This window comes from Raphanus sativus, chromosome 7 (genome assembly GCF_000801105.2).
Source record: "Raphanus sativus cultivar WK10039 chromosome 7, ASM80110v3, whole genome shotgun sequence".
NCBI classification, from domain to species: Eukaryota; Viridiplantae; Streptophyta; class Magnoliopsida; order Brassicales; family Brassicaceae; genus Raphanus; species Raphanus sativus.
The window spans coordinates 18,674,221-18,695,293 of NC_079517.1; the positions used below are offsets into that span (position 1 = coordinate 18,674,221).

The following is a 21,073-nucleotide window of genomic DNA, read 5'->3' on the forward strand; positions in this document are numbered from 1 at the left end:
GATAGTATAAAATATATAAACTCAACCAACAAAACTATTCGATCTGGCAGAAAAAGAAAGGCAAAAATTCAATCAGATAAAAAGTCCCACATGCCCACAGATCATTTAAACAACACATCACATCAAAAGCTTAAATATAAAGAACCACAGATCATTTATACTCTCAATCATGTTGGTCTTTGATTCCTCTTCTCTCTATATATAACCCTGTCATGTCGTTCTCTTTATGCCTATCTGAGAAATTCCCTTATTACATTTACAATGAAGTTTTCAAGGTTGATGTGATGATGACAAGGAGAGGAATTATTATTATATGAAACACATGAGATGGAGAAATTCTTGAAGTTGGCCAAATCATTTGCATTTGTTTGGGGGTTCATCTTGCTTGTGGCCCTTGTATGCTGCTGCATCAATACCAAACCTGATCGGCCAAACGATGACGATGCTAGCTGTGCCGGCTGCGACGGAGGACACACTGCCTTTTAGTCTAGGTTTTAGGCATCCTCTGTTTCTTTCATTCACCTCTGTTTTTTAATCCTCTAGTTTTACTGTTTTAGGGTGTTTTTCGGTAGATTTGTTCATAATTCTTTTTGGCAAGGTTTTTTTTTAATCCATGATTGTTTCTTTACGTGTGCGTTTGCATTAATTTATTTTTTTGTTAGTTTGTATTAAATTTAAGAGTTATTTAGCTGAATATACAAGAAAATAAAGATATTTAGGTAACCATGCAGAAAATAAATTAATTGGCTAGTTAGACATAGGAGGATAAGTGAAATTACATAAGTGGCCCGTTGCCATTTCCTCGCCGTTTGACGCCTCTTGTAATATATTGTAGCCGTATTTACTGTAGCAGTTCACCAGTCACTATCATTATCATCATCATCATCATAGAAAGCAAACAGCATCGCAACTGTATAGCTTAAAAGTCAACGCATCGAACGGCTCCGATCAAATTTTCTGAAGCTTCACCGCTTTGACGAGTGGGTTTGCCTTGGCGATCTCTTCGCGACCGGTCGATTTGAAATCGAACGTGCATCCGTGAATCTCCGGCTACCTGTGAGCCCCGCCAAAAGTCGTCCTGCACCACTTGAACCCGGTAAACCCGACCCGTTTCCTGCACGACGGGCACCGATTCTGCCGTTTCTGCTGCTGCTCCGGTGGCAGAGTCACGGAAACGATCTCCGGCGACGGAGTGGATTTCATGGGAGCTTGCTGTTTTTTAAGGTAGAGATCGCCGTAGCAGTTGGAGCATAGATTCATGGTGGCGGAGCTGCCGAGGAAGCCGCAGTTGTTAGCACAGAGACGGTGGCCTTCCGGCGTCTGACATCGATGTTCTTCCGCTATAAAGAAAGTTCGAGGCATAACAAAAATCAATTTAAAGAAAAAATCAATAAAACACAAGAGAGAGAGATGGAGGAAATACACAGAGAGGGAGTGATAGTGGGACAGTTAGGTAGCATAGGATTAACGTAGAAGGCGAGTCAGATTTGTATAAGGTTACTTTTGAGATATGAGAAAAGTCAAACAGTACGTGACTGATCACCTAAATAATGTTTTTACCGTGTATATCAAGTGCAATTGCTCTAAATTTAATGCATTTAGCAAAGAAAAGTTTAATAATAATGTTGGGTTGACTCACAGTTCTGGTTAAAATAGACCAGCTTTGGTATGTCATTTTGGACCAACATGCACAGAAACTGTGGATAATTAGTAAGTATTTCATATCGATATATAAAATAAACCAACGATACACAAAAACAATATAAAATAAACCAACGATACACAAAAACAATATACCTCCTTCATATCTCTCTCGTTTTGCGTCAATGGCGTCCTTCAATTCGTTCCCAATACCACAAAGCTCCTGGTATGTCATTCTGGACCAACATGCACAGAAACTGTGGATAATTATTCCTCTTTGCCGTTATAGACTTCGATACACATTTAATAAAATATTTAATTTTGTATATTTACTAGATAAAAATATTATTATCAATACATCTAACCACATTTCAATCAATAGAAAATAGATTAGAATAAAAAATTAATAAATTTTGCATTGAAATCATAAAACGACACTTATTTTGAAACGAATGGAGTATTTCATATCGACAAGAAATCTGCCTTTGTTTGGAACCAATGGCTTCTATGCAGTGTTTTGAAAACCAGACCGGGCCGACCGGTCGAACCGGTCCGACCGTGACTCACTTAAGAAGCCGATCCGGTTCGGTTTAAGACCCGGATTTGAGAAAAAACTGTAAAACCGGCTGAAAACTGGTAAAACCGGTGACCCGGGTTAATTTTAAAATCCGGTTCTTAAAAATTACCATATAATTAAGTGTTTTCTATTATTACTAGCTAAAATTTACTATTTTATAATTAGTTTTGAACTATCACTATTTAATTGATTTTTTATTTTCTTATTTTCTTAAGAACCAATGTAAAAAAATATATATTTTCGACTCTCATATACTATCTTTATTTTGCTATATTCATAAAATTTGAGATGTTAGTTGTAAAAATAAATAAATATGACAATTGTAACCGTAAATCATTTGCGTTTTTCAATTTCAGTTTACATAGTATTCACTATTCAGTTTTTACTATATATATAGTTAAATGTATGATTGTTGTTTATTTTTAGTTAATAATAAAGAATAGAGAATGTATTATATGTAGAAATAAAGTTTATAAAGTATAAATATATAATTATATATATTTATTTTTCATAAATAGAAACTCGGTTCGACCGATTGAACCGGTCTAACCAGTCAACCAGTAGCTACACCGAGTCAGTGTCCGGACCGGTTTTCAAAACACTACTTCTATGTCTTATGTCTTGTGATCTGTAATAATAACATCTGAGTATCTCAACTGTAAAGTTATGTCTATTCCAGTGTTAAATTGATAAGTATATAACACCTAGACCACAGATCAGACATAAACCAAATATTTTTTTCAATTCTCAGATATTATTTGAAAAATGATTTGTATACATGTCATCGCTATATTAATTTTCATCAAAAAAGCAAATGACATTGTTTTAGAAAATAACGATATAGCATCAATTAAGTTATGACATGTAAAATTTCCTTATAACTATTTTTAGTTTTTGGTAAAAAAAAATAAATAGGGTAATGACTAATAACTCATATAATATCATTTATGTAAATTTTTTATAGAAATATTTATTTTTGGTAATACTATTAAAATATATTAATAACTCATATATCACTATTAATATGTATATCACATTAATAAAAATAAGCTAAATACGATTAATTTTTTACATCAATATATCATATTTGTAAAAAGCTATATATTTTTGGTGGATCAAAAATTCAGATGGATGGAAACTATCTTGGTATCCCTGAAAGTCTTGGTGGATCAAAAATTCAGATTTTTTTGATTTTTAAATGAGAGGATCAATATTAAAGTGAATAGTTGGACAATTCATTTTCTTACAAGAGGAGGTAAAGAGGTACTACATAAACACTAGCGTCTATGCCCACACATGTGATGTCATGCTTTAGACTCTCCAAAAATCCTAAACAGAGAAAGTGTAAAACAATTCCAATTATTTATTATAAATAAGTATTTTTGATTTTTAATAGATAACTAGGTGTTGTGCCCGCTCAAGCGGGCCTAATCATTTTACAATTACTAACTAAATATCATGATAAGTTATTGTTTATGATCTTTAAGTTTTTTTTACAGAATATCAAATTATTTATATATAAAATTTATTTATCAAAATATATATATTCATTATTTCTTTAATTTCTTGAAAGCTTTCATACATATAGTAGAAATATTTTGAACTATATATTTTTGCAACTAATTTTATTTATGATTGAAAGATATTCTTTTTAGATGATAATATATATATATATATAGAAATAATCGTTTAATATTTATTAAATATATTATTGGATAATAACAAAATATGTATATGAATTATCTTTTTATTTTAAAAAGATTTTTATTATATCAATTTTAATGAGTTGTCTGATTTCATAAAATTTAAATTCGTTTTTGTGTTTGGGTTTTATTATATTAAATCATAATTACTAAATAATTTATAATTACTCATTAATATATGTGTTACTAACTAAAAGACTATGATAATAAATTATTATTTTATTTCGTTGAAAATTCTTACATATTAATTATAATTTTGAAAAATTCTTTGTACACATATTTATTATTTATTATATAGAAATAAATCTTAAAATCACTTAATATTATCTTTTCAATTATATAAAATTAAGAATTTTATTTGATTAATACTTGGTTATATACTTTATGTTTTCAACTTTATATTTAAAAAACAATTCAGATAACAACACAACATACATATAGGAATTATATTTATATTTTAAAAATATTTTTAGATTTTGGATAAATCTTACTATTATTATTTTAATCAATTACCTAATCAAATAAATTAATTTTTGTTTTTATTTTTAGCTTAATTATAGATTTTATTCATTAAGGGTAATATCGATATTAACCACTCTAACTTTTAACGTGGGAGCTCCGTTGCGAAAAATCACTTCGCAAATAATTTATATCTAAGAATTTTATTTGATTAATACTTGGTTATATACTTTATGTTTTCAACTTTATATTTAAAAAAACAAATTCAGATAACAACACAACATACATATAGGAATTATATTTATATTTTAAAATATTTTTAGATTTTGGATAAATCTTAATATTATTATTTTAATCAATTACCTAATCAAATAAATTAATTTTTTGTTTTATTTTTAGCTTAGTTATAGATAAGGGTAATATCGATATTAACCACTCTAACTTTTAACGTGGGAGCTCCGTTGCGAAAAATCACTTCGCAAATAATAGTATAGATTGTATGTTAAAATTGTAAACCAAAATAGCTACAAATATTTCACAATATGTATTTAGGATCAAGATTCCTCATATTATTTTCACAAACACATAATAGTATTTACAAGAAAAATATTACATAAATATTTTCTTTAAATTTCTATCACAACTCAATTTTCTTATCATGCTAACATAATTTTTTAAATTATGATGTTGTTATCGTACATGAATATCTGTGAATATGATGAATATGTGTTTTTACGTATGAGACAAAATATATAATTAACTATACAATTTTTATTTATTAAAAATAAGTTAGTTGTATAAAACCGCAACAAAAATGTGTTATAGTATCCTACAAATACAAGAAACTGTTTAATGAAAAATCCTAAAAAGAACTAATTATAAAATCACAAAGTTTCCTTTTTAAAAAGTCTACATAAAATAAAATTGTTACTTAATATTATTTTTCTTATAAATAACTAAATTTCCTTTTAATAGATAATTTTGTGTGTAAAAAATTATAAACCAATAATAATTCCAAATATTTCACCCCATATGATTTTCACATGTGCCAAGTTTGTGAATGTTTCAATAAAAACCTGAAATTATGTGAAAAATATCCTTTTTCCTAAAATCCTAAATGAAATATATTTTGTATTTTTTTCCTTTTTATTATTAACTGAAAATTTTATTTCTAAAATCCTGACAAAAGATAATTTTAGTTTTAGTTTATTTAATAGTACTTTTACTTTTAAAATTTTAATGAAAAATTATGCTAAAAATATTTTATTAACAAAGAAATTTTTTAAAAATATTAGTGATATTGAAAACAAATTCTAAAATAGTAAATATTTAAAATACTTAATATTAACTGGAAATAATCATCTGATAGTAATTTTATTTTTCTTAATCCTAGACAAATTAGCAAAACAAGACATTCCGTTTAATAACTTGTTTTGGTTTCATAGTTTAGTTCCAAGGTTTATTATACATGAATTTCACCATGACTTTGTGATTTCTAACTAAATCAATAAAACAGTCGTTATAAGAAAAAATCCTAGACGAAGTATAATTGTAAAAGATAGGAAATATTAAGTTCGTTTTCTAAAACTCTTAATTGTTAAAAAATATTTGTATTTTTTCATTTCAAAAGAAATTTGTATCATGTTTTTAGTTTGTAACCAAAATAGAATTGTAGAAAGTTATCTGATAATATCTTTTTAAGAGAGAATTTTATGATGAACATGATACTAAAAATATTTAGTTAACAAAAGAAGCGTAAAATAGTATTGATACGAATTGTAAAAATAGTCATTTTAAATTATTTAATAGTGAGTAGAAATAATTATTTTCTAGCAATTTAATTTTTCTGAAATTCTAAAGAAAAGAGAATTGTGATTATTGATAGTAGTTTTCCTTTTCAAAAATACTAAGCAAAAATTGTTAGAAGGGTATTTGATATTTTTTATTTTTACTGTAAATAAAAAAGAGATTTATAAAATAGAATTTTTTTTTAAATACAAAAAAATAAAACCTAATTAATATTATTTTTTTTAAAAATAATAATTTGATGACAAATATGATGCTAAGACTATTTAATTATTAAAATTAGAATATTTTCGTAATTGATATTTATATGTTTATGATCATAAGAAAATCAAGCACAGGTTATATATATATATATATGTTTGGTCATAGAAAATAGATTATTATTATTATCACCGTAAATAATTTTTTAAAAATTTTAAAATAATTTAAACGAATAATATGAACCGAATCAGCATAGATCCAAATTAAATCTGAACTGACATTTATAAATATCTAAATAATGCTGAAATCTTTAAAACGGAAAACCCAAAAGCCAAATAAATCCAAACGGTATCCAAACGCCCATCCATATGTAGCCCAATCGCAAGCAAAATGATCCGGTACAGTTGTGAAGGCCGGTTTAGTATCTATCTGATTCAGAATTGCGCTCGATCGTCGTTCTCAGTTTTAGACCAGATTCGGATATCGTCGGGAAATGGCGTACTCAATTAGTACTAGTACTAGTACTAGTAACGCTTTCCGGTGTCACTACTCCGAAACGCTGCGTTTTGCTCCCCCACAACATCAATGCGGCCGCATAAACCCTAACCCTTCCTCTCTCCTCTCCTTTAATTCCTCTCCCTTCCTCCTCGCTCAGGTGACCACTGTAGCCTATATATATATATATATATATACTTTTTGGATACGATACTCATCTCGAATTCTACAGAGTCCGGTTCCTTCTCTTTCGCCTGTTTCACGGCGGAATATTGCTAAAATGGCGGCGTCGGAAGGCTCGATTAACGGAAGCAATAGGATGCTGGTAAAAATTTTGATATCAACAGTTATTTTCGAAAGTGAAAAAAGTAGATGAATTGAATCTTGTTTTTTATTTTTTTGGGCAGGTATTCGTGCCACCACATCCTTTGATCAAACATTGGATCTCTGTCCTGAGAAACGACCAAACTCCTTGTCCTATTTTCAGTGAGTTGTATAAGGTTTTGGATTTGAATTGTTTTGTACTGATTCATTCAATCTTTAGTTGTTAGGTTGTGTGTCTGGTCTCTGGTGTTGGCAACATATCATGCAAGTCTGACAACAACTAGAGTTACTTTAACATGTTCTGGACTTGTTGTCTTAGGGAAAACAATCAGCTAAATTGTGTTTGAAAAAAAAAGAATATATTCCTGGAAATATGACAGTATAGTTAATTTGTCATGAACATGGTGTCCTATAGCCTCTTAATCATTCAAAAAATAATCAGCTAAATTGTATTTTTGAGAATGAAGATTTTCATGAAAGTCACTCTGACAACTCAAAGTAACGTTAGTTTAACATGTTGTGGACATGTGCGGGTCCATAATCTCTTTAATCAGCTAAATTGCGTTTGAAGAAAAAAAATAGAAGATTTTTCATTTTTTGATATATAATAAAGTCTTATGTCTTGTGTTCTTATGATGATCATAGGGAATGCAATAGGTGAACTAGGGAGACTGTTGATGTATGAAGCATCTCGAGAGTGGCTGGTGCGTTAAAACGGTTCACATCTCTTCTTTTATTTAAATTTGGTGCCTCCATGTGTGTGTTTGCTTAATTGTTTCTTGATTTTTCCATATTCATGTGATGATGATAAAAGCCAACTGTTGTTGGAGAAATCATGTCTCCGATGGGTCCTGCTTCTGTTGAATTCATTGATCCTAGAGAGCCTATAGCGGTTTGTCTCTCCCCTAAAACTCTTTTTTTTTTGTTTCTTCTAAATTCCAAAAAGTTAAAAGACAATTCTTGTTCTTGGCTTCTGTGTCTGCGTAGGTTGTTCCCATTTTAAGAGCTGGCCTTGCTCTTGCGGAACATGCATCGACAGTTTTGCCAGCAAATAAAATATATCATTTAGGTAAGTATATATACTTACTATATAATCTCGTGCCTGAAGATAGGATTGTTATATTCTTATGTCACTGTGTTTATCCTTTTTTCTAATCAGGAATAAGTCGGGACGAGAAAACACTTTTGCCTTCTGTGTATCTTAACAAGTAAGAACCTCTCCACATCATTATCCAATTAGTACTGAAGCATTTATGATGACAGCTTTGGTATATACATGTTCTTTCAGGCTGCCTGACGAATTTCCCAAGAATTCCAGAGTGTTCTTGGTCGACCCAATGCTTGCTACAGGTAAGCAAGCAAGTCTTCCCACCACTACAGTAGAACAAATGTAACTAGTCTTGATGTGTCCTCAATGTAAGCGATACGTAGGAATGTGAATGCATGACATGGTGATACAGAATGTTTTCATAACTACAAGTGTAGATTTAGTAATTTAGTCTCTACTGCTTCAAAACATGAGTTTGTTTTGTATTTTAGGCGGTACGATAATTGCAGCGATGGGTCTGTTGAAGGAACGTGGTTTGTCTGTTCAGCAAATCAAAGTGGTAAGCATGGGGGTTAGCTGTTTTCTGAAGCATTGGATACAGAACATAATCCTTTAAGATATAATGCTTTTATCTGGTAACTCCCTGATTACAGATTTGTGCGGTTGCTGCACCTCCTGCACTATCGAAGCTTAATGAGAAGTACCCCGGGTATCAATACCGAAAGATCTACTCTTTAAGTTTTGTTTTTTTATCATTTGGATAGATTATTTATATTTATGCAACATTCCAGGCTTCATGTGTATGCTGGAATCATCGATCCTGAAGTCAATGAAAAGGGGTAAAAGTCTCTTCAGGCCTGCTTTTTATTGCACACTACAGTGATATATATGAATAGTTCGGGTTTGTGGGCTAGTTGATGCTTGTTTCTCGAAGAAAAGTATGAAACAGTATGGAATTATAATGTCGTTTATTATGGATTAGGTTCATAGTCCCTGGGCTTGGAGATGCTGGAGACCGCAGTTTCGGGACATGAAAACAAGTTTTGTGGTTCACGTTTTGATGAAGTGATTCTTGTGTGAGTTCTTTTAAATTTACACTCAAAGTCACACTGGAGTTGATATTATTTTCTGGGGTTTCTTACCTACTTTTGTTTATTGATGTGTGTCAATGTCAGGTTTGTCTAGAGGTCTATGAGAAGAGATCAACATGGAGAATATGCGTTCCTCATTATAACGAAACAAAGAAAAAAACTTGTAAAACACACCAGTTTTTGCTTCGTCGAGATTTATCATTGTTTGTCGCTTGCTAGTGAAACAACTTCTGTCTACAAAACAATTTTTTTGAAAAATATTGTTTAAAATCTGAAATACTAGTGAATCAATCATTATACTATAATCTTATAACTGCGATGGAGACTCAAAAACTAATGTAAGCTGTGATTAGCATAGAGACTGTTACGCGGTTCAGTTTGTTTTTTCAGTTCATTCGAACCATAGTTTTTCTGATTTCGTACCGGTTTAATTCGATATTTACGTTCTCATCCGGTTTACTAATAAACCGAAACTATCTTTAGTATCTTGTATTCAGTTCGGTTAAACCAGTTTCCCTTTCACGAAAGGCCGGTTCGGCTCGGTTCATTCCATTTTTACATACCCGTTCAAATTGGCTCGGTTCGCTATAGTAGATCTAAGCAAACCCTAAGAGCTCGCGACTATAAATTTGCTTTTGTGTCTCGTTTTCCTTCGCCGCCGGACTGCTCTCTTTCTCTCGCTTCACACACTCTTCTTCTTCTCAGGTGAGAAATACATCTCAGGCTCTTTGATCTCCTTCTTGCAGTCTATATCATCCTCCGTTTTGTTACCAAATGCGCCATTCCTTCGTGTAGAAATGTCTGTACAACTTTCGTTGAATGTTTATCAGTTTAGTTTCGATTATTCTTCACTTCATTGATCATATGTTCCTCTGCTGGAGAATATGTTTCTCTTTAAAAAGAATGATGTTCTGTTGCTCATGAGACATTGTTTCTGAATTGATCAGATCGATTTTTAAAAGCCAAGAATCATGCAAAACGAAGAAGGTGTCGTCACTGAGCTATACATTCCCAGGAAATGGTATAATATAAGCTACTCTTTATTGAACTGTTTTTATTTGAATTTAGCTGATTCTTTGGTTTTGAATATGCAGCTCGGCCACGAACAGATTGATCACTTCAAAGGATCACGCCTCTGTTCAGCTTAACATAGGCCATCTTGATGCCGATGGTATCTACACTGGCCAATTCACCACACTTGCTCTCTGCGGGTTTGTCCGTGCTCAGGTCTGTCATCACTCTCATCCAATCTCTTCTTCTTTTTTAATTTTGTAATTATATCAATTATTAGATTAGTCTTCCATAATTGCTTGTAGGAAAGCGTATGATTATTGTGTTTGTCTAATTTCAGGGAGACGCAGACAGTGGCGTGGACAGGCTCTGGCAGAAGAAGAAGGTCGAGACCAAACAACAGTGAAGGGGCTATAGAGAGTCTATGCTTCTGCCTCTTGTGATTTTTGTTATGTTTCTTTTGAATTTTCTCTAGTTGCGAACTCGTGTTTGGCTTTTCTGGTTTATGAAAGATAATTACCAAGCTTTTTGGTGCCAATAGACTCATATTTTACTTTTCAATTATATTCTCGTAGTCATCTATACAAAAGAACTTGCTACATCACTTAAAAACATGGAATGTCTTCCACTTGGTTTACAGCTGGAGGAACTATGTGAACAAAATACCAAAAAAGTTTTTTTGTGTTGAACAGCTTCTCACTCTTCACCACATCTTCAAACAACTGCTTCCCAACTTTCCCAATCTGCAATTTTTTTTTTTTTCATCTGAAGGTTATATTAGATTAACATAAAGTCACAGACCAATTACAAGAGTCGAATACAATATCCAAACTTCCCAAGTCCAATACAGGGAACTGAAACCAGGGGAACACTAACAGACTTCCCAAAAAATTCCTACAAGTCAGACAATATATAGTTCCCACGACAGATTCTAAAGAGAGGGAGAGCTTTCCTCATTTCCAAAAAGTTCATGCAACCAAAGCGGTGCACCAGAAGCCACATAAGATTGGATATATCCACCTCTTGTGACGCTCTGAGCAATGAGGAACGCCCCTCTATTACAATGTCTGTCCTCAAAAACAATTCTCCACCATTCTAAAGCTGAGAGCCGTTCCAAAAGCTTTGACGAGTAGAATTTAAAGTTAGGCCAAGCTTTCGGACGCAATATCATACCTGTAAGAGTCTTATCTTCTACCGCCAAGATAACATGATTTAGCCGGTGGTCTCGAATACTATCCACAGCCCAGATCAGAGCCTCAAATTTTGCATCAAGCAAAGACCTAACATTGGAGAAAGCTCTTCTGCTATGCAGAATCACTTTACCCCTGTAATCTCTGATTACCCAAGCTCCACCACCTCTCATAGTGACCTTATCCCACGCCACACCTACATTGCATTTAAGCCAATCTCTGATTGGAGGGCACCAGCGTCGCGATAGATCCTTGGAAGCAGATTTTTCCTCCTTTAACCGCTCTTGGTCTTACTTTTAAACAGGATAGCGTTTCTAGTCTTCCACAAATACCATACCGTCCAAGGGATAGCATCTCGAGTCGCCTGAGCCAGATCACGATTATTTGCCATCAAGATTAAGCAGTAGATATTAGCGTAGTGCGAGACTTCATCAAAACCATTCTCAGGCCAGGGAATTCCAGAGAGAGCCCAAACATGTCGTGCACGAGGGCAGGAGAAGAGCAAGTGATTAATAGATTCATCTTGAGAACCACAAGCTTGGCAGGTCGGATCCAATTTTATGCCCCTTTTGACCAGTAGCTCTCCAACCGGTATGGCATTACTCACCACTTTCCAAAGGAAATTTGAAGGTGTATGGGAAGACGATGCTGTAGCAGAGCTGAAGTAGTTCATGAAGTGTGACATGAACTACTACATCAGAGAGGCGGTTCGTGAGAAGCACGTATCAAGACCGATGCATTAAAAGAAGATTTAATGAAGAGGGACATTAAAGGAAGACTTGAAGAAGAAGCAATCGATCTAAAGAGAAAAAGAAAGATTGGCTTATTCGCTGAAGTAAAAGAAATGGAAAGTTTCCATTGGGTAGTTAGATTAGATCTAGGGCTTCCTCAAAGATATATAAGGAAGCCGTGGCACTGTGTTAAGGTTCAACACACAGGGAGAGCTTTTAGCAATAGAGAGTTTTTGTACGTCCTAAGAAGGAGAAGCAAAGCATCTAGGGGTTAAGAGCTTAGGTGGTTCAGAGTCTGTCTTAGATCTCTGAACGAGTTGACTAAGCAAACAAGTCGAGGTTTGTCTTGAGCTTGTTTGTATTATTGCTTTTAATAAGAAGTTGTAAGAGCTTTTAAAAGAATAAATATAGTCGTATTTCTTGGATTTGAATAACCCTGTACTACTGTGTGTTCTACATAGCATAGCTTGATTATCTTACATTAACAATTGGTATCAGAGCGGGTATCTGTACTTTGTTTATTTAAACAGGTAGATCCTGCGGAGTAAGATGGATAGCTATCGCGAATTGGTGATAAGTTCCAAGGTGATCCTTGAAGTAGGAAACTATGGATTCTGGAAGGCGCGCATGAAGGCTACAATCAAGGGCATTGACCCATTGGCATGGAAGGCTGTGGAATCTGGTTGGAAATCACCTGTTGCAAGAGCCGAGGATGGGACAGATGTTCCAAAACTGGAGGAGCTCTGGACTGATGATGAGAACAAGATGGCTAAGTTCAATGCTCGTGCACTAACTGTCATACATTGCAGTGTAGCAAGGAAGCAGTTTGAACTAATTCAAGGATGCGAGGCAGCAAAGGATGCATGGGATATTCTGCAGAAGCACTTTGAAGGAACCTCAAAGGTTCAGAGTTCTAGAAAGGATATGCTTGCAACAAGATTTGAAGAGCTAAAGATGGAAGAGAATGAATCTGTTGGAGATTTCAGTTCAAAGATTAGCTCACTGGCACAAGAAGCACTTACACTTGGGAAGAAATACAAAGAGAAGAAACTTGTGAAGAAGTTCTTGAGGTGCTTGCCGTCTAAGTTCATGGCATACAAAGCAGCTATGACCGTCTCCTGTAACACTGACGAGATGACATTTGATGAAGTGGTTGGAATGTTACAAGCTCATGAGATGGAAGTGGCTGGTGTGTCTGGTGGGATGAAGGAAAAAGGAATTGCTCTTGCATCAGTTGAAAAGGAGCATATGGATGATAATGATCCTGTGAGTCTTCTGGTCAGAAGGTTTGATAGAGCTCTACGAAAAGTGGAGAATGGGCAGAAGAAGTTTGGCCAAGGTAGGAAGACGTCCGAGCCAGAGAAGAACTACAGGAAGAATGATGCTAAGTGCTATGAATGCAAGGGGTATGGTCACTTTCGAACTGAGTGTCCCACAGTGAAAAGAAGAGAGATTCAGTGCCATAACTGCAAGGGATATGGACACACTCAAGCTGAATGTGAGTCGGATGGTAGGAGAAAGCCGGAAAAGTCCATGATAGGAATCAATGACAGCGAGTCCGACAGCGAGAGTGAAGAGGAAGTGAACAACTTTGTGGCATTTCTAGGAATCGTGGAATGTGAGTCAGGATCTGAGAGTGATGTTGAGCAAGAAAATGACTTAGATGAAAGCTACAAGGAAGTTCGAGAGACGCTAGTGAAGCTGGGAACGGAGAATTTGGCATTGGCTAAAGAGAAGGCAAGACTGGAAGTTGAAGTACAAGTGTTGAAAGATGACCTCGACAGGGAAGCTGAGTTGGCCAAGGAAAGTGTGAATCTGATCAAAGAAAAATTGGTCTTGTCTAAGCAAGCGGACGAGCTCAGAGAAGAGTTACTTACTGAAAGAAAGAAAGCAGCAGATCTTCAAGCTGAATTGGATCAGCAATATCGGAAGATTAAGATGCTCACGGGAACCAAGCAACTTGACAAGATTCTGAGCAGTGGAAGAACTGAAAGCTCATCGATGGGACTTGGTTACACTGGAAGACAGAGTAGTTCAACAGGTACAACGCGCTTTGTATCTGGAGGTTTTGCGCATGCTGAAGAAACCAAGACACAAACTACTCCAGCTCAGATGAGTGGATGTTTCTTCTGTGGAAAGTTTGGTCATTACAAGAGGTATTGCTACAAGTATCTGGAACGGGTCAAACAAGTATGGAGACAACACAAGTTTTGGAGAATAGGCAAGACTTCTCGAGGCTGGATGAAGAAAAATGACTTGTACCCTAAGATAGTGACTGAACCAAGAAGTACCGTTCGATGTAACATGGCACGAGTGGCGAGTGATTCCGAATCCGAGGAACCATGGTACTTCGACAGTGGGTGTTCGAGACACATGACGGGAAACATTGAGTATCTAGACAAAGTGTCAAAAGTAAAAGGAGGAAAGGTAACCTTTGGAGATGGAGGCTGTGGTGTCATTCAAGGCAAAGGTACAACGTGTAACTCAGAAGTACCTAAATTGGTGAATGTCTACTTTGTCAAAGGATTGAAGGCTAACTTGATCAGCGTGAGTCAACTGTGTGATGACGGACTCACGGTGTGCTTCTCAGCAATTGATTGCCGTGCAATAAATCAACATGGTGTAACAGTGCTACAAGGTGTGAGATCTGGCAATAATTGTTACATGTGGGAAAAGAAGGTTAAGTGCTTGTCAGCTCAAGGGAATATTGATCTATGGCATAGACGTTTGGGACATATGAACTTCAGGAATCTAACGAATCTTGTATGCAACGACTTGGTTCGAGGAGTACCCAAACTCAAGATTGATGACAAGATTGTGTGTGGTGCATGCAATGAGGGAAAGCAAGTCAAGATACAACACAAGAAGGTACCGGATGTTCAGGCAAAGGCACCATTGGATCTAGTTCACATGGATCTCATGGGTCCTATGCAAACCGAGAGTATTGGAGGAAAGAAGTATGTGTTTGTACTAGTGGATGACTACACCAGATTCACCTGGGTTCGTTTTCTCAGGGAAAAGTCAGAAGTGTCTGAAAGTTTCAAAATCTGGGCACTTCAACTCATAAATGAAAAGGGAGGAATCAAGAAGATACGCAGTGATCATGGAGGAGAATTCGAGAATGAAGCCATGACTACCTTTCTTGAATCAAGAGGAATAGCTCATCAGTTTGCAGCACCATGGACACCTCAGCAGAATGGAGTAGTTGAATGAAAGAATAGAACTCTACAGGAAATGGGAAGAGCAATGCTTCATGGTAACAAGATAGCCAAGAGGTTCTGGGCTGAAGCACTCAGCACAGCGTGTTACACAATCAACCGTGTGTATGTCAGAAAAGGGACAACAAAGACACCATATGAGATATGGACAGGCAAAACTCCTAATCTTAGTTACTTTCATGTTTTTGGATGCAGGTGCTACATACTGAATGACAAGGACTACCTTGGGAAGTTTGACTCAAGAAGTGATGAAGGATTCTTTCTGGGTTATGCACAGTCTAGCTCAGCATACCGAGTCTACAACAAGCGAACAGAATCAATTAAAGAATCAGTGAATGTTGTATTTGATGATTTGTCTGTGGTTGTAGGTGATGACTTGGGATCAGATGAAGAGGAAGAAGGTGGAACATCTGTAGCTGCTACTGAAGTCATTGAGGAAGGTCCTACCACAGATACAATACCTCAATCAGTGATTCAGCAAGTTCATCGCAATCATTCGAAGTCTGATGTGATTGGAGGGATTGAAGAAGGACGAAAAACGCGTGGAAAGGTGATCAATTTTAAAGAAATGGTGCAGTTCCCATGTTTCGTCTCATCAATAGAACCTAAGACACACACTGAAGCACTACGTGATGAATATTGGATTGTCGCAATGGAGGAAGAACTTGAGCAGTTCACCAGGAACGATGTGTGGGAACTTGTTGCTAGACCTGAAGGAGTAAATGTAGTTGGCACTAAATGGATCTTCAAGAACAAGACTGATGAGCATGGAGAAGTAGTTCGTAACAAGGCAAGGCTTGTAGCTCAAGGATACTCACAGATTGAAGGAGTAGACTTTGAAGAAACCTTTGCTCCAGTTGCAAGATTGGAATCTATTCGACTGTTTCTGGGAATGGCGTGCATTCTGAACTTCAAAGTGCATCAAATGGATGTGAAAAGTGCTTTCCTCAATGGAGTACTTCAGGAGGAAGTTTATGTTGAGCAGCCAAAGGGATTTGAGGACCTAATGCATCATGACTACGTGTACCGACTGAAGAAGGCACTATATGGTTTGAAGCAAGCACCGCGTGCCTGGTATGAACGACTCACAAGGTTTCTGCTAGAAGCGGAGTACATTAGAGGGAGCATAGACAAGACACTATTCTTCAAGGAGGTTGAAAAAGATATAATCATCGTTCAAATCTATGTGGATGATATTATTTTTGGAGGCACGTCACAGAAGCTGGTTGATGAGTTTGTTCAGAATATGACTCAAGAGTTTGAGATGAGCATGTGTGGCGAACTGAAGTACTTTCTTGGACTTCAAGTGTTCCAGTCAGAGAAAGGTGTCTTCATCTCTCAGAGTGCATACGCTAACAGTTTGGTAAAGCGATTTGGTATGGAGAACTCCAAAGTTTTTAGAACACCCATGAGTACATCACTGAAGCTTTCACGAGATGAAGCAGGAGAAGATGTGGATGTCAAGCTCTATCGAGGGATGATTGGTAGTCTGTTGTACTTGACAGCGAGTCGACCAGATCTGTCATTCAGTGTTGGTGTGTGTGCACGGTATCAAGCCAAGCCTAAGGTGTCACACCTGAATGCAGTAAAGAGGATTATCAAGTACGTCAAAGGAACAGAGAGCTTGGGCGTGTATTACTCAAAGAATTCCAACAACAACTTGGTGGGATACTGTGATGCTGATTGGGCAGGATGTGCTGATGATAGAAAAAGTACCAGTGGAGGATGTTTCTTTCTTGGAAACAATATTATCTCGTGGCTGAGCAAGAAGCAGAACTCTGTATCACTTTCTACGGCGGAAGCAGAATATATTGCCATGGGTAGCTGTTGCTCACAACTTATCTGGATGAAGCAGATGTCAGCTGATTATGGAATGCAATCGGGTCCCTTTCTTGTGTATTGTGACAACAAAAGTGCAATTGATATCTCGAGGAATCCGGTCCAACATTCAAGGACGAAGCACATTGACATAAGGCACCACTTCATCAGAGAATTAGTTGAAGACAATCAGGTAGTAATCGAACATGTAGTTACTGATTTGCAGTTGGCTGATATATTCACTAAATCTCTTGAATTTAATCGATTTATCACACTAAGAAATGCAATTGGTGTGTGTAACCTTGATTGTTGAGTCAAGTTGTGCAGAGAGTAGTGCAGGTGCTGGTTCGGGATGTACATATAATTCAGATTGGTTTTGGAACCGAAAACGCTGTGGAAAAGAGCTGCTTGATATGCCGTCAGTGTTGTAATGGTACAGGTTTCACGTCAATCTGTGGCCCCCCCCCCTCTCAATAAAAAGAGCCAGAAATGTTACAGAAAGATGCTCAGAAAATAAAAAAAAAGTTGATTGATAGATTCATGATGGGAAACAACAGGGGTTTCACAGCGCGAGAATAAAGAATGAAAACCGGCAGCATTGATAAAGGCATATCAATGTGAAAGCTAGCCATAAAAAGACAATCGGCTGCACCAGAATATAAGATCTAGGAAGAGTTATATGTGCAGCTTGAATCAAGCACTGAGGCAACTCATGAAGCACTTCACATGAATGGTAACTGAACTGAACTAATCTAATGCTTTATATTAACTTTGATTCAGCCAATTGTGAGTTGTGACTCGTGTTTTATTACTATCTTGAAAGTCTGATGATACATTAATAATTCACGAATGTGCCTAATGTCTATGTGTTTGGATGAGAGAAATTAAATGTTGTAGGAATACAAAGGAGAGGATAAAAAGTCAGGGACCAGATCTGCAATATCAGAAAAGTTGATTCAGTTTTATTCCGTTAAGGGAAGTAGTGGGGAACAAGCCCTAGAAAATCTCCATCGTGCTTAAGAAGCTCAATCTCGCAGCCTCTCTTCATCTCTCACACATTTTCACACAGAAACTGACATCTATCATGGTGAAAGCAAAGAAATCAGCTCAACAAGCCGAATCATCCAGGGAAGAGAAGCATGCAGAGGCTGAAGGAAGTCGGAGGTCACTTTCTGATGGCGAACCTGAATCGCCTCCACCGAGAAACGATATGCCTGTTTCTGATGTACTTCCTGAGGTGACTGAGGAGCTTGACTCGTTCAACACCGCGAATGAGAAAGCTGCTTCAGAAGATAGCGATGAAAGAACTCCGGGTCTTGGGGAAGAGCCATCTGCGAAAGTGCCTGAAGCAGATCTGCAACCGCTAATCGGATCCTCTAATGCTGACATTCAAGATGTTCCCGTCACTGATAAATCGTCGGAAGAGAAGGATGAGTCTGCTTTACAGATGGTGGGGTCGTTGAAGATGAGAAGGAACAGAGTGGAGCTGATGTTGAATCCGGCAAGGCGGGTGATGACGAACCCAAAGATGATGAAGCTTCACAGAAGGAAGTGAGAAAGAAACGAGTGCTGCAGCGATTAGGGTTGCGTTCCGCAAAACAGAGGAAGACAGGGGAGTCTAGTACACCAACTCAATCTCATTTCTCACACCAGGAGATGCAGCCAAGTCTCCATATTTGGCTAAGGAAGCAGAAGCCTCACCTCGGTTGAGATCGAGAAGGTCTGGTGACAAAAGTGCTGAACCAATGCCTCCTCTCATCAAGAAAAGGTATGATCAGTTCCTTAAGCGTAAGGTACTTGCTGAGCGTTCGGTAGATTTGAAGGAGGCTGATCAGTGGGGGTACTTGGCGGTTATTAAAAAGGGGTCTATGGAATCAACTGTCTCGAATCTTGCTGTGTATGTTGAGCAAGTTGTAGCTGAGTTCTATGCAGGTCTGCCGAGTACCAAAGCTGAAGCAGATGTTGATGAAGTAATTGTCTCTGTGAGGGGACAAACGTACAAGTTCTCACCTGCGCTCATCAACAATACCATAGATTGGGAACCACTTTCTGAGGATGAAGTGGAGGAAGATGCAACTTTTGGATGAAATCTCAGTAACCGAGTTGGCTTCATTCATCACTGGAGATACGAGGACAGAATGGGAAGGTCTCACACAGCGGATTCTTACTTCATGCTACGGTGCTTTGATGATCATAGCTGCCTACAACTGGATTCCCTCTACTCACAAGACGTATGTCTCACTTGAGAGGGCAAGGCTGATCTACAAGATGGCTCATGGAGTCCGTGCTGATTTGGGTAAGATGATGTTCAGACAGATTCTCAATCTTGGAGTGACTCAGGTCAATGATGCACGTTGGTTGATCTTCCCTCGCTTGATCATGGCACTTCTCCAAAGCCAGCATGCAGTTCCATCTTATCCCAGTGACAAGCTTCAACGTCCGGTTCCTTACAAGAAGGATAAACGCGTGGGTGAGATCTATGAGCAGAGACTAGCTAAAGGAAAGGCACCATCTAGAAGTGAACCAAAGAGAAGCTCTACCAGGACAACACGTCAGTCATCTCCTGCTCCGAGCCCTGCTCCACGAACTGCTACACCAAGCTCCAGGACTGCACCACGACGCGTATCTGTCTATGAGCTTGGATCAGTTGCCATTCCTCAAGGACCACTTAACCGTGTTGATTTGCAAGTGGCCTTACAGGACACAACACGAGCTCTTCAGGCGCTAGCTGAGATAGTTCAGGATCTTCAGAGCGCTGTAGCAGGTTAGTATTCTCTCTATGAATATGTGATTTATTTTACTTGGTGTTTTTAATCCGTGTGCTCACAAGCAGGGGGAGAAGAAGAAGACTAAGAAGACCAAGATTGTGGGGGAGCTGTGTTATTTGTTTTTTATGTCTATGTTATTTCAATTGCACCACTTGTTGCAATTCCTTGTTATCCATGTTTTCAGACTGGCTAAGATTATGGGGGAGCATTTGCATATGCTATCTTTTGATATTATGTATTAATTTGCTTGAACCCGTTTTTAGGATAATATAAGTATGTTCTTAATTGTCTTGAGTTGGTTGAATTAACATTTAGACATATATACTTGTGTTGTTGTGTGTGGTTTGTTCTTGTCTTCTATCTCAGGTACTTGTGAGACGACGAATTAAAAAGGGGGAGATTGAAGGTGTATGTGGGAGAGATGCGATGCTGTAGCAGAGCTAGTAGTTCATGAAGTGTGACATGAACTACTACATCAGAGAGGCGGTTCGTGAGAAGCACGTATCAAGACCGATGCATTAAAAGAAGATTTAATGAAGAGGGACATTAAAGGAAGACTTGAAGAAGAAGCAATCGATCTAAAGAGAAAAAGAAAGATTGGCTTATTCGCTGAAGTAAAAGAAATGGAAAGTTTCCATTGGGTAGTTAGATTAGATCTAGGGCTTCCTCAAAGATATATAAGGAAGCCGTGGCACTGTGTTAAGGTTAACACACAGGGAGAGCTTTTAGCAATAGAGAGTTTTTGTACGTCCTAAGAAGGAGAAGCAAAGCATCTAGGGGTTAAGAGCTTAGGTGGTTCAGAGTCTGTCTTAGATCTCTGAACGAGTTGACTAGCAAACAAGTCGAGGTTTGTCTTGAGCTTGTTTGTATTATTGCTTTTAATAAGAAGTTGTAAGAGCTTTTAAAAGAATAAATATAGTCGTATTTCTTGGATTTGAATAACCCTGTACTACTGTGTGTTCTACATAGCATAGCTTGATTATCTTACATTA

At 36.7% G+C, this 21,073-nt stretch overlaps 3 protein-coding genes and 1 pseudogene across 4 annotated transcripts; 3 read left to right on the forward strand and 1 right to left on the reverse strand.

Moving 5' to 3' along the window:
• Window positions 1-769: 769 nt before the first annotated feature.
• LOC108829733 (zinc finger A20 and AN1 domain-containing stress-associated protein 6-like) lies at window positions 770-1,362 on the reverse strand (annotated as a pseudogene).
• Window positions 1,363-6,792: 5,430 nt separating this feature from the next.
• LOC108829734 (uracil phosphoribosyltransferase, chloroplastic) lies at window positions 6,793-9,660 on the forward strand. Of its 2 annotated transcripts, none has more exons than XM_018603331.2 (13): window positions 6,793-7,042; window positions 7,115-7,207; window positions 7,290-7,368; window positions 7,852-7,910; window positions 8,021-8,098; window positions 8,194-8,275; window positions 8,366-8,414; window positions 8,495-8,556; window positions 8,746-8,813; window positions 8,908-8,963; window positions 9,046-9,093; window positions 9,237-9,330; window positions 9,430-9,660. In XM_018603331.2, exons 1-12 carry the CDS (start codon window positions 6,881-6,883, stop codon window positions 9,286-9,288), a joined length of 888 nt encoding a protein of 295 aa, XP_018458833.1. In that variant the 5' UTR covers window positions 6,793-6,880; the 3' UTR covers window positions 9,289-9,330; window positions 9,430-9,660. The 2 variants fall into 2 exon arrangements, with proteins under 2 accessions (XP_018458833.1, XP_056847007.1); XM_056991027.1 differs by having other exon boundaries at window positions 9,440-9,660.
• Window positions 9,661-9,942: 282 nt separating this feature from the next.
• LOC108829735 (40S ribosomal protein S21-2) lies at window positions 9,943-10,917 on the forward strand. Its single transcript, XM_018603332.2, has 4 exons — window positions 9,943-10,050; window positions 10,293-10,366; window positions 10,440-10,572; window positions 10,697-10,917. The coding sequence occupies exons 2-4, from the start codon at window positions 10,317-10,319 to the stop codon at window positions 10,760-10,762; spliced, it is 249 nt and encodes an 82-aa protein (XP_018458834.1). The 5' UTR covers window positions 9,943-10,050; window positions 10,293-10,316; the 3' UTR covers window positions 10,763-10,917.
• Window positions 10,918-19,583: 8,666 nt separating this feature from the next.
• On the forward strand, window positions 19,584-20,188 carry LOC130497662 (uncharacterized). Its single transcript, XM_056990646.1, has 2 exons — window positions 19,584-20,077; window positions 20,147-20,188. Exons 1-2 carry the CDS (start codon window positions 19,615-19,617, stop codon window positions 20,164-20,166), a joined length of 483 nt encoding a protein of 160 aa, XP_056846626.1. The 5' UTR covers window positions 19,584-19,614; the 3' UTR covers window positions 20,167-20,188.
• The last annotated feature ends 885 nt before the right edge of the window (window positions 20,189-21,073 follow it).

Coding starts and splice junctions, on each gene's coding strand:
- LOC108829734 (XM_018603331.2), top strand. CDS start 6,881: ATGGCGTACTCAATTAGTACTAGTACTAGTACTAGTAACGCTTTCCGG. Junction 7,043..7,114: donor CTCCCTTCCTCCTCGCTCAG/GTGACCACTGTA, acceptor CGAATTCTACAG/AGTCCGGTTCCTTCTCTTTC. Junction 7,208..7,289: donor ACGGAAGCAATAGGATGCTG/GTAAAAATTTTG, acceptor TTTTTTGGGCAG/GTATTCGTGCCACCACATCC.
- LOC108829735 (XM_018603332.2), top strand. CDS start 10,317: ATGCAAAACGAAGAAGGTGTCGTCACTGAGCTATACATTCCCAGGAAA. Junction 10,367..10,439: donor CTATACATTCCCAGGAAATG/GTATAATATAAG, acceptor TTGAATATGCAG/CTCGGCCACGAACAGATTGA. Junction 10,573..10,696: donor GCGGGTTTGTCCGTGCTCAG/GTCTGTCATCAC, acceptor GTCTAATTTCAG/GGAGACGCAGACAGTGGCGT.
- LOC130497662 (XM_056990646.1), top strand. CDS start 19,615: ATGATGTTCAGACAGATTCTCAATCTTGGAGTGACTCAGGTCAATGAT. Junction 20,078..20,146: donor TCTTCAGAGCGCTGTAGCAG/GTTAGTATTCTC, acceptor GCTCACAAGCAG/GGGGAGAAGAAGAAGACTAA.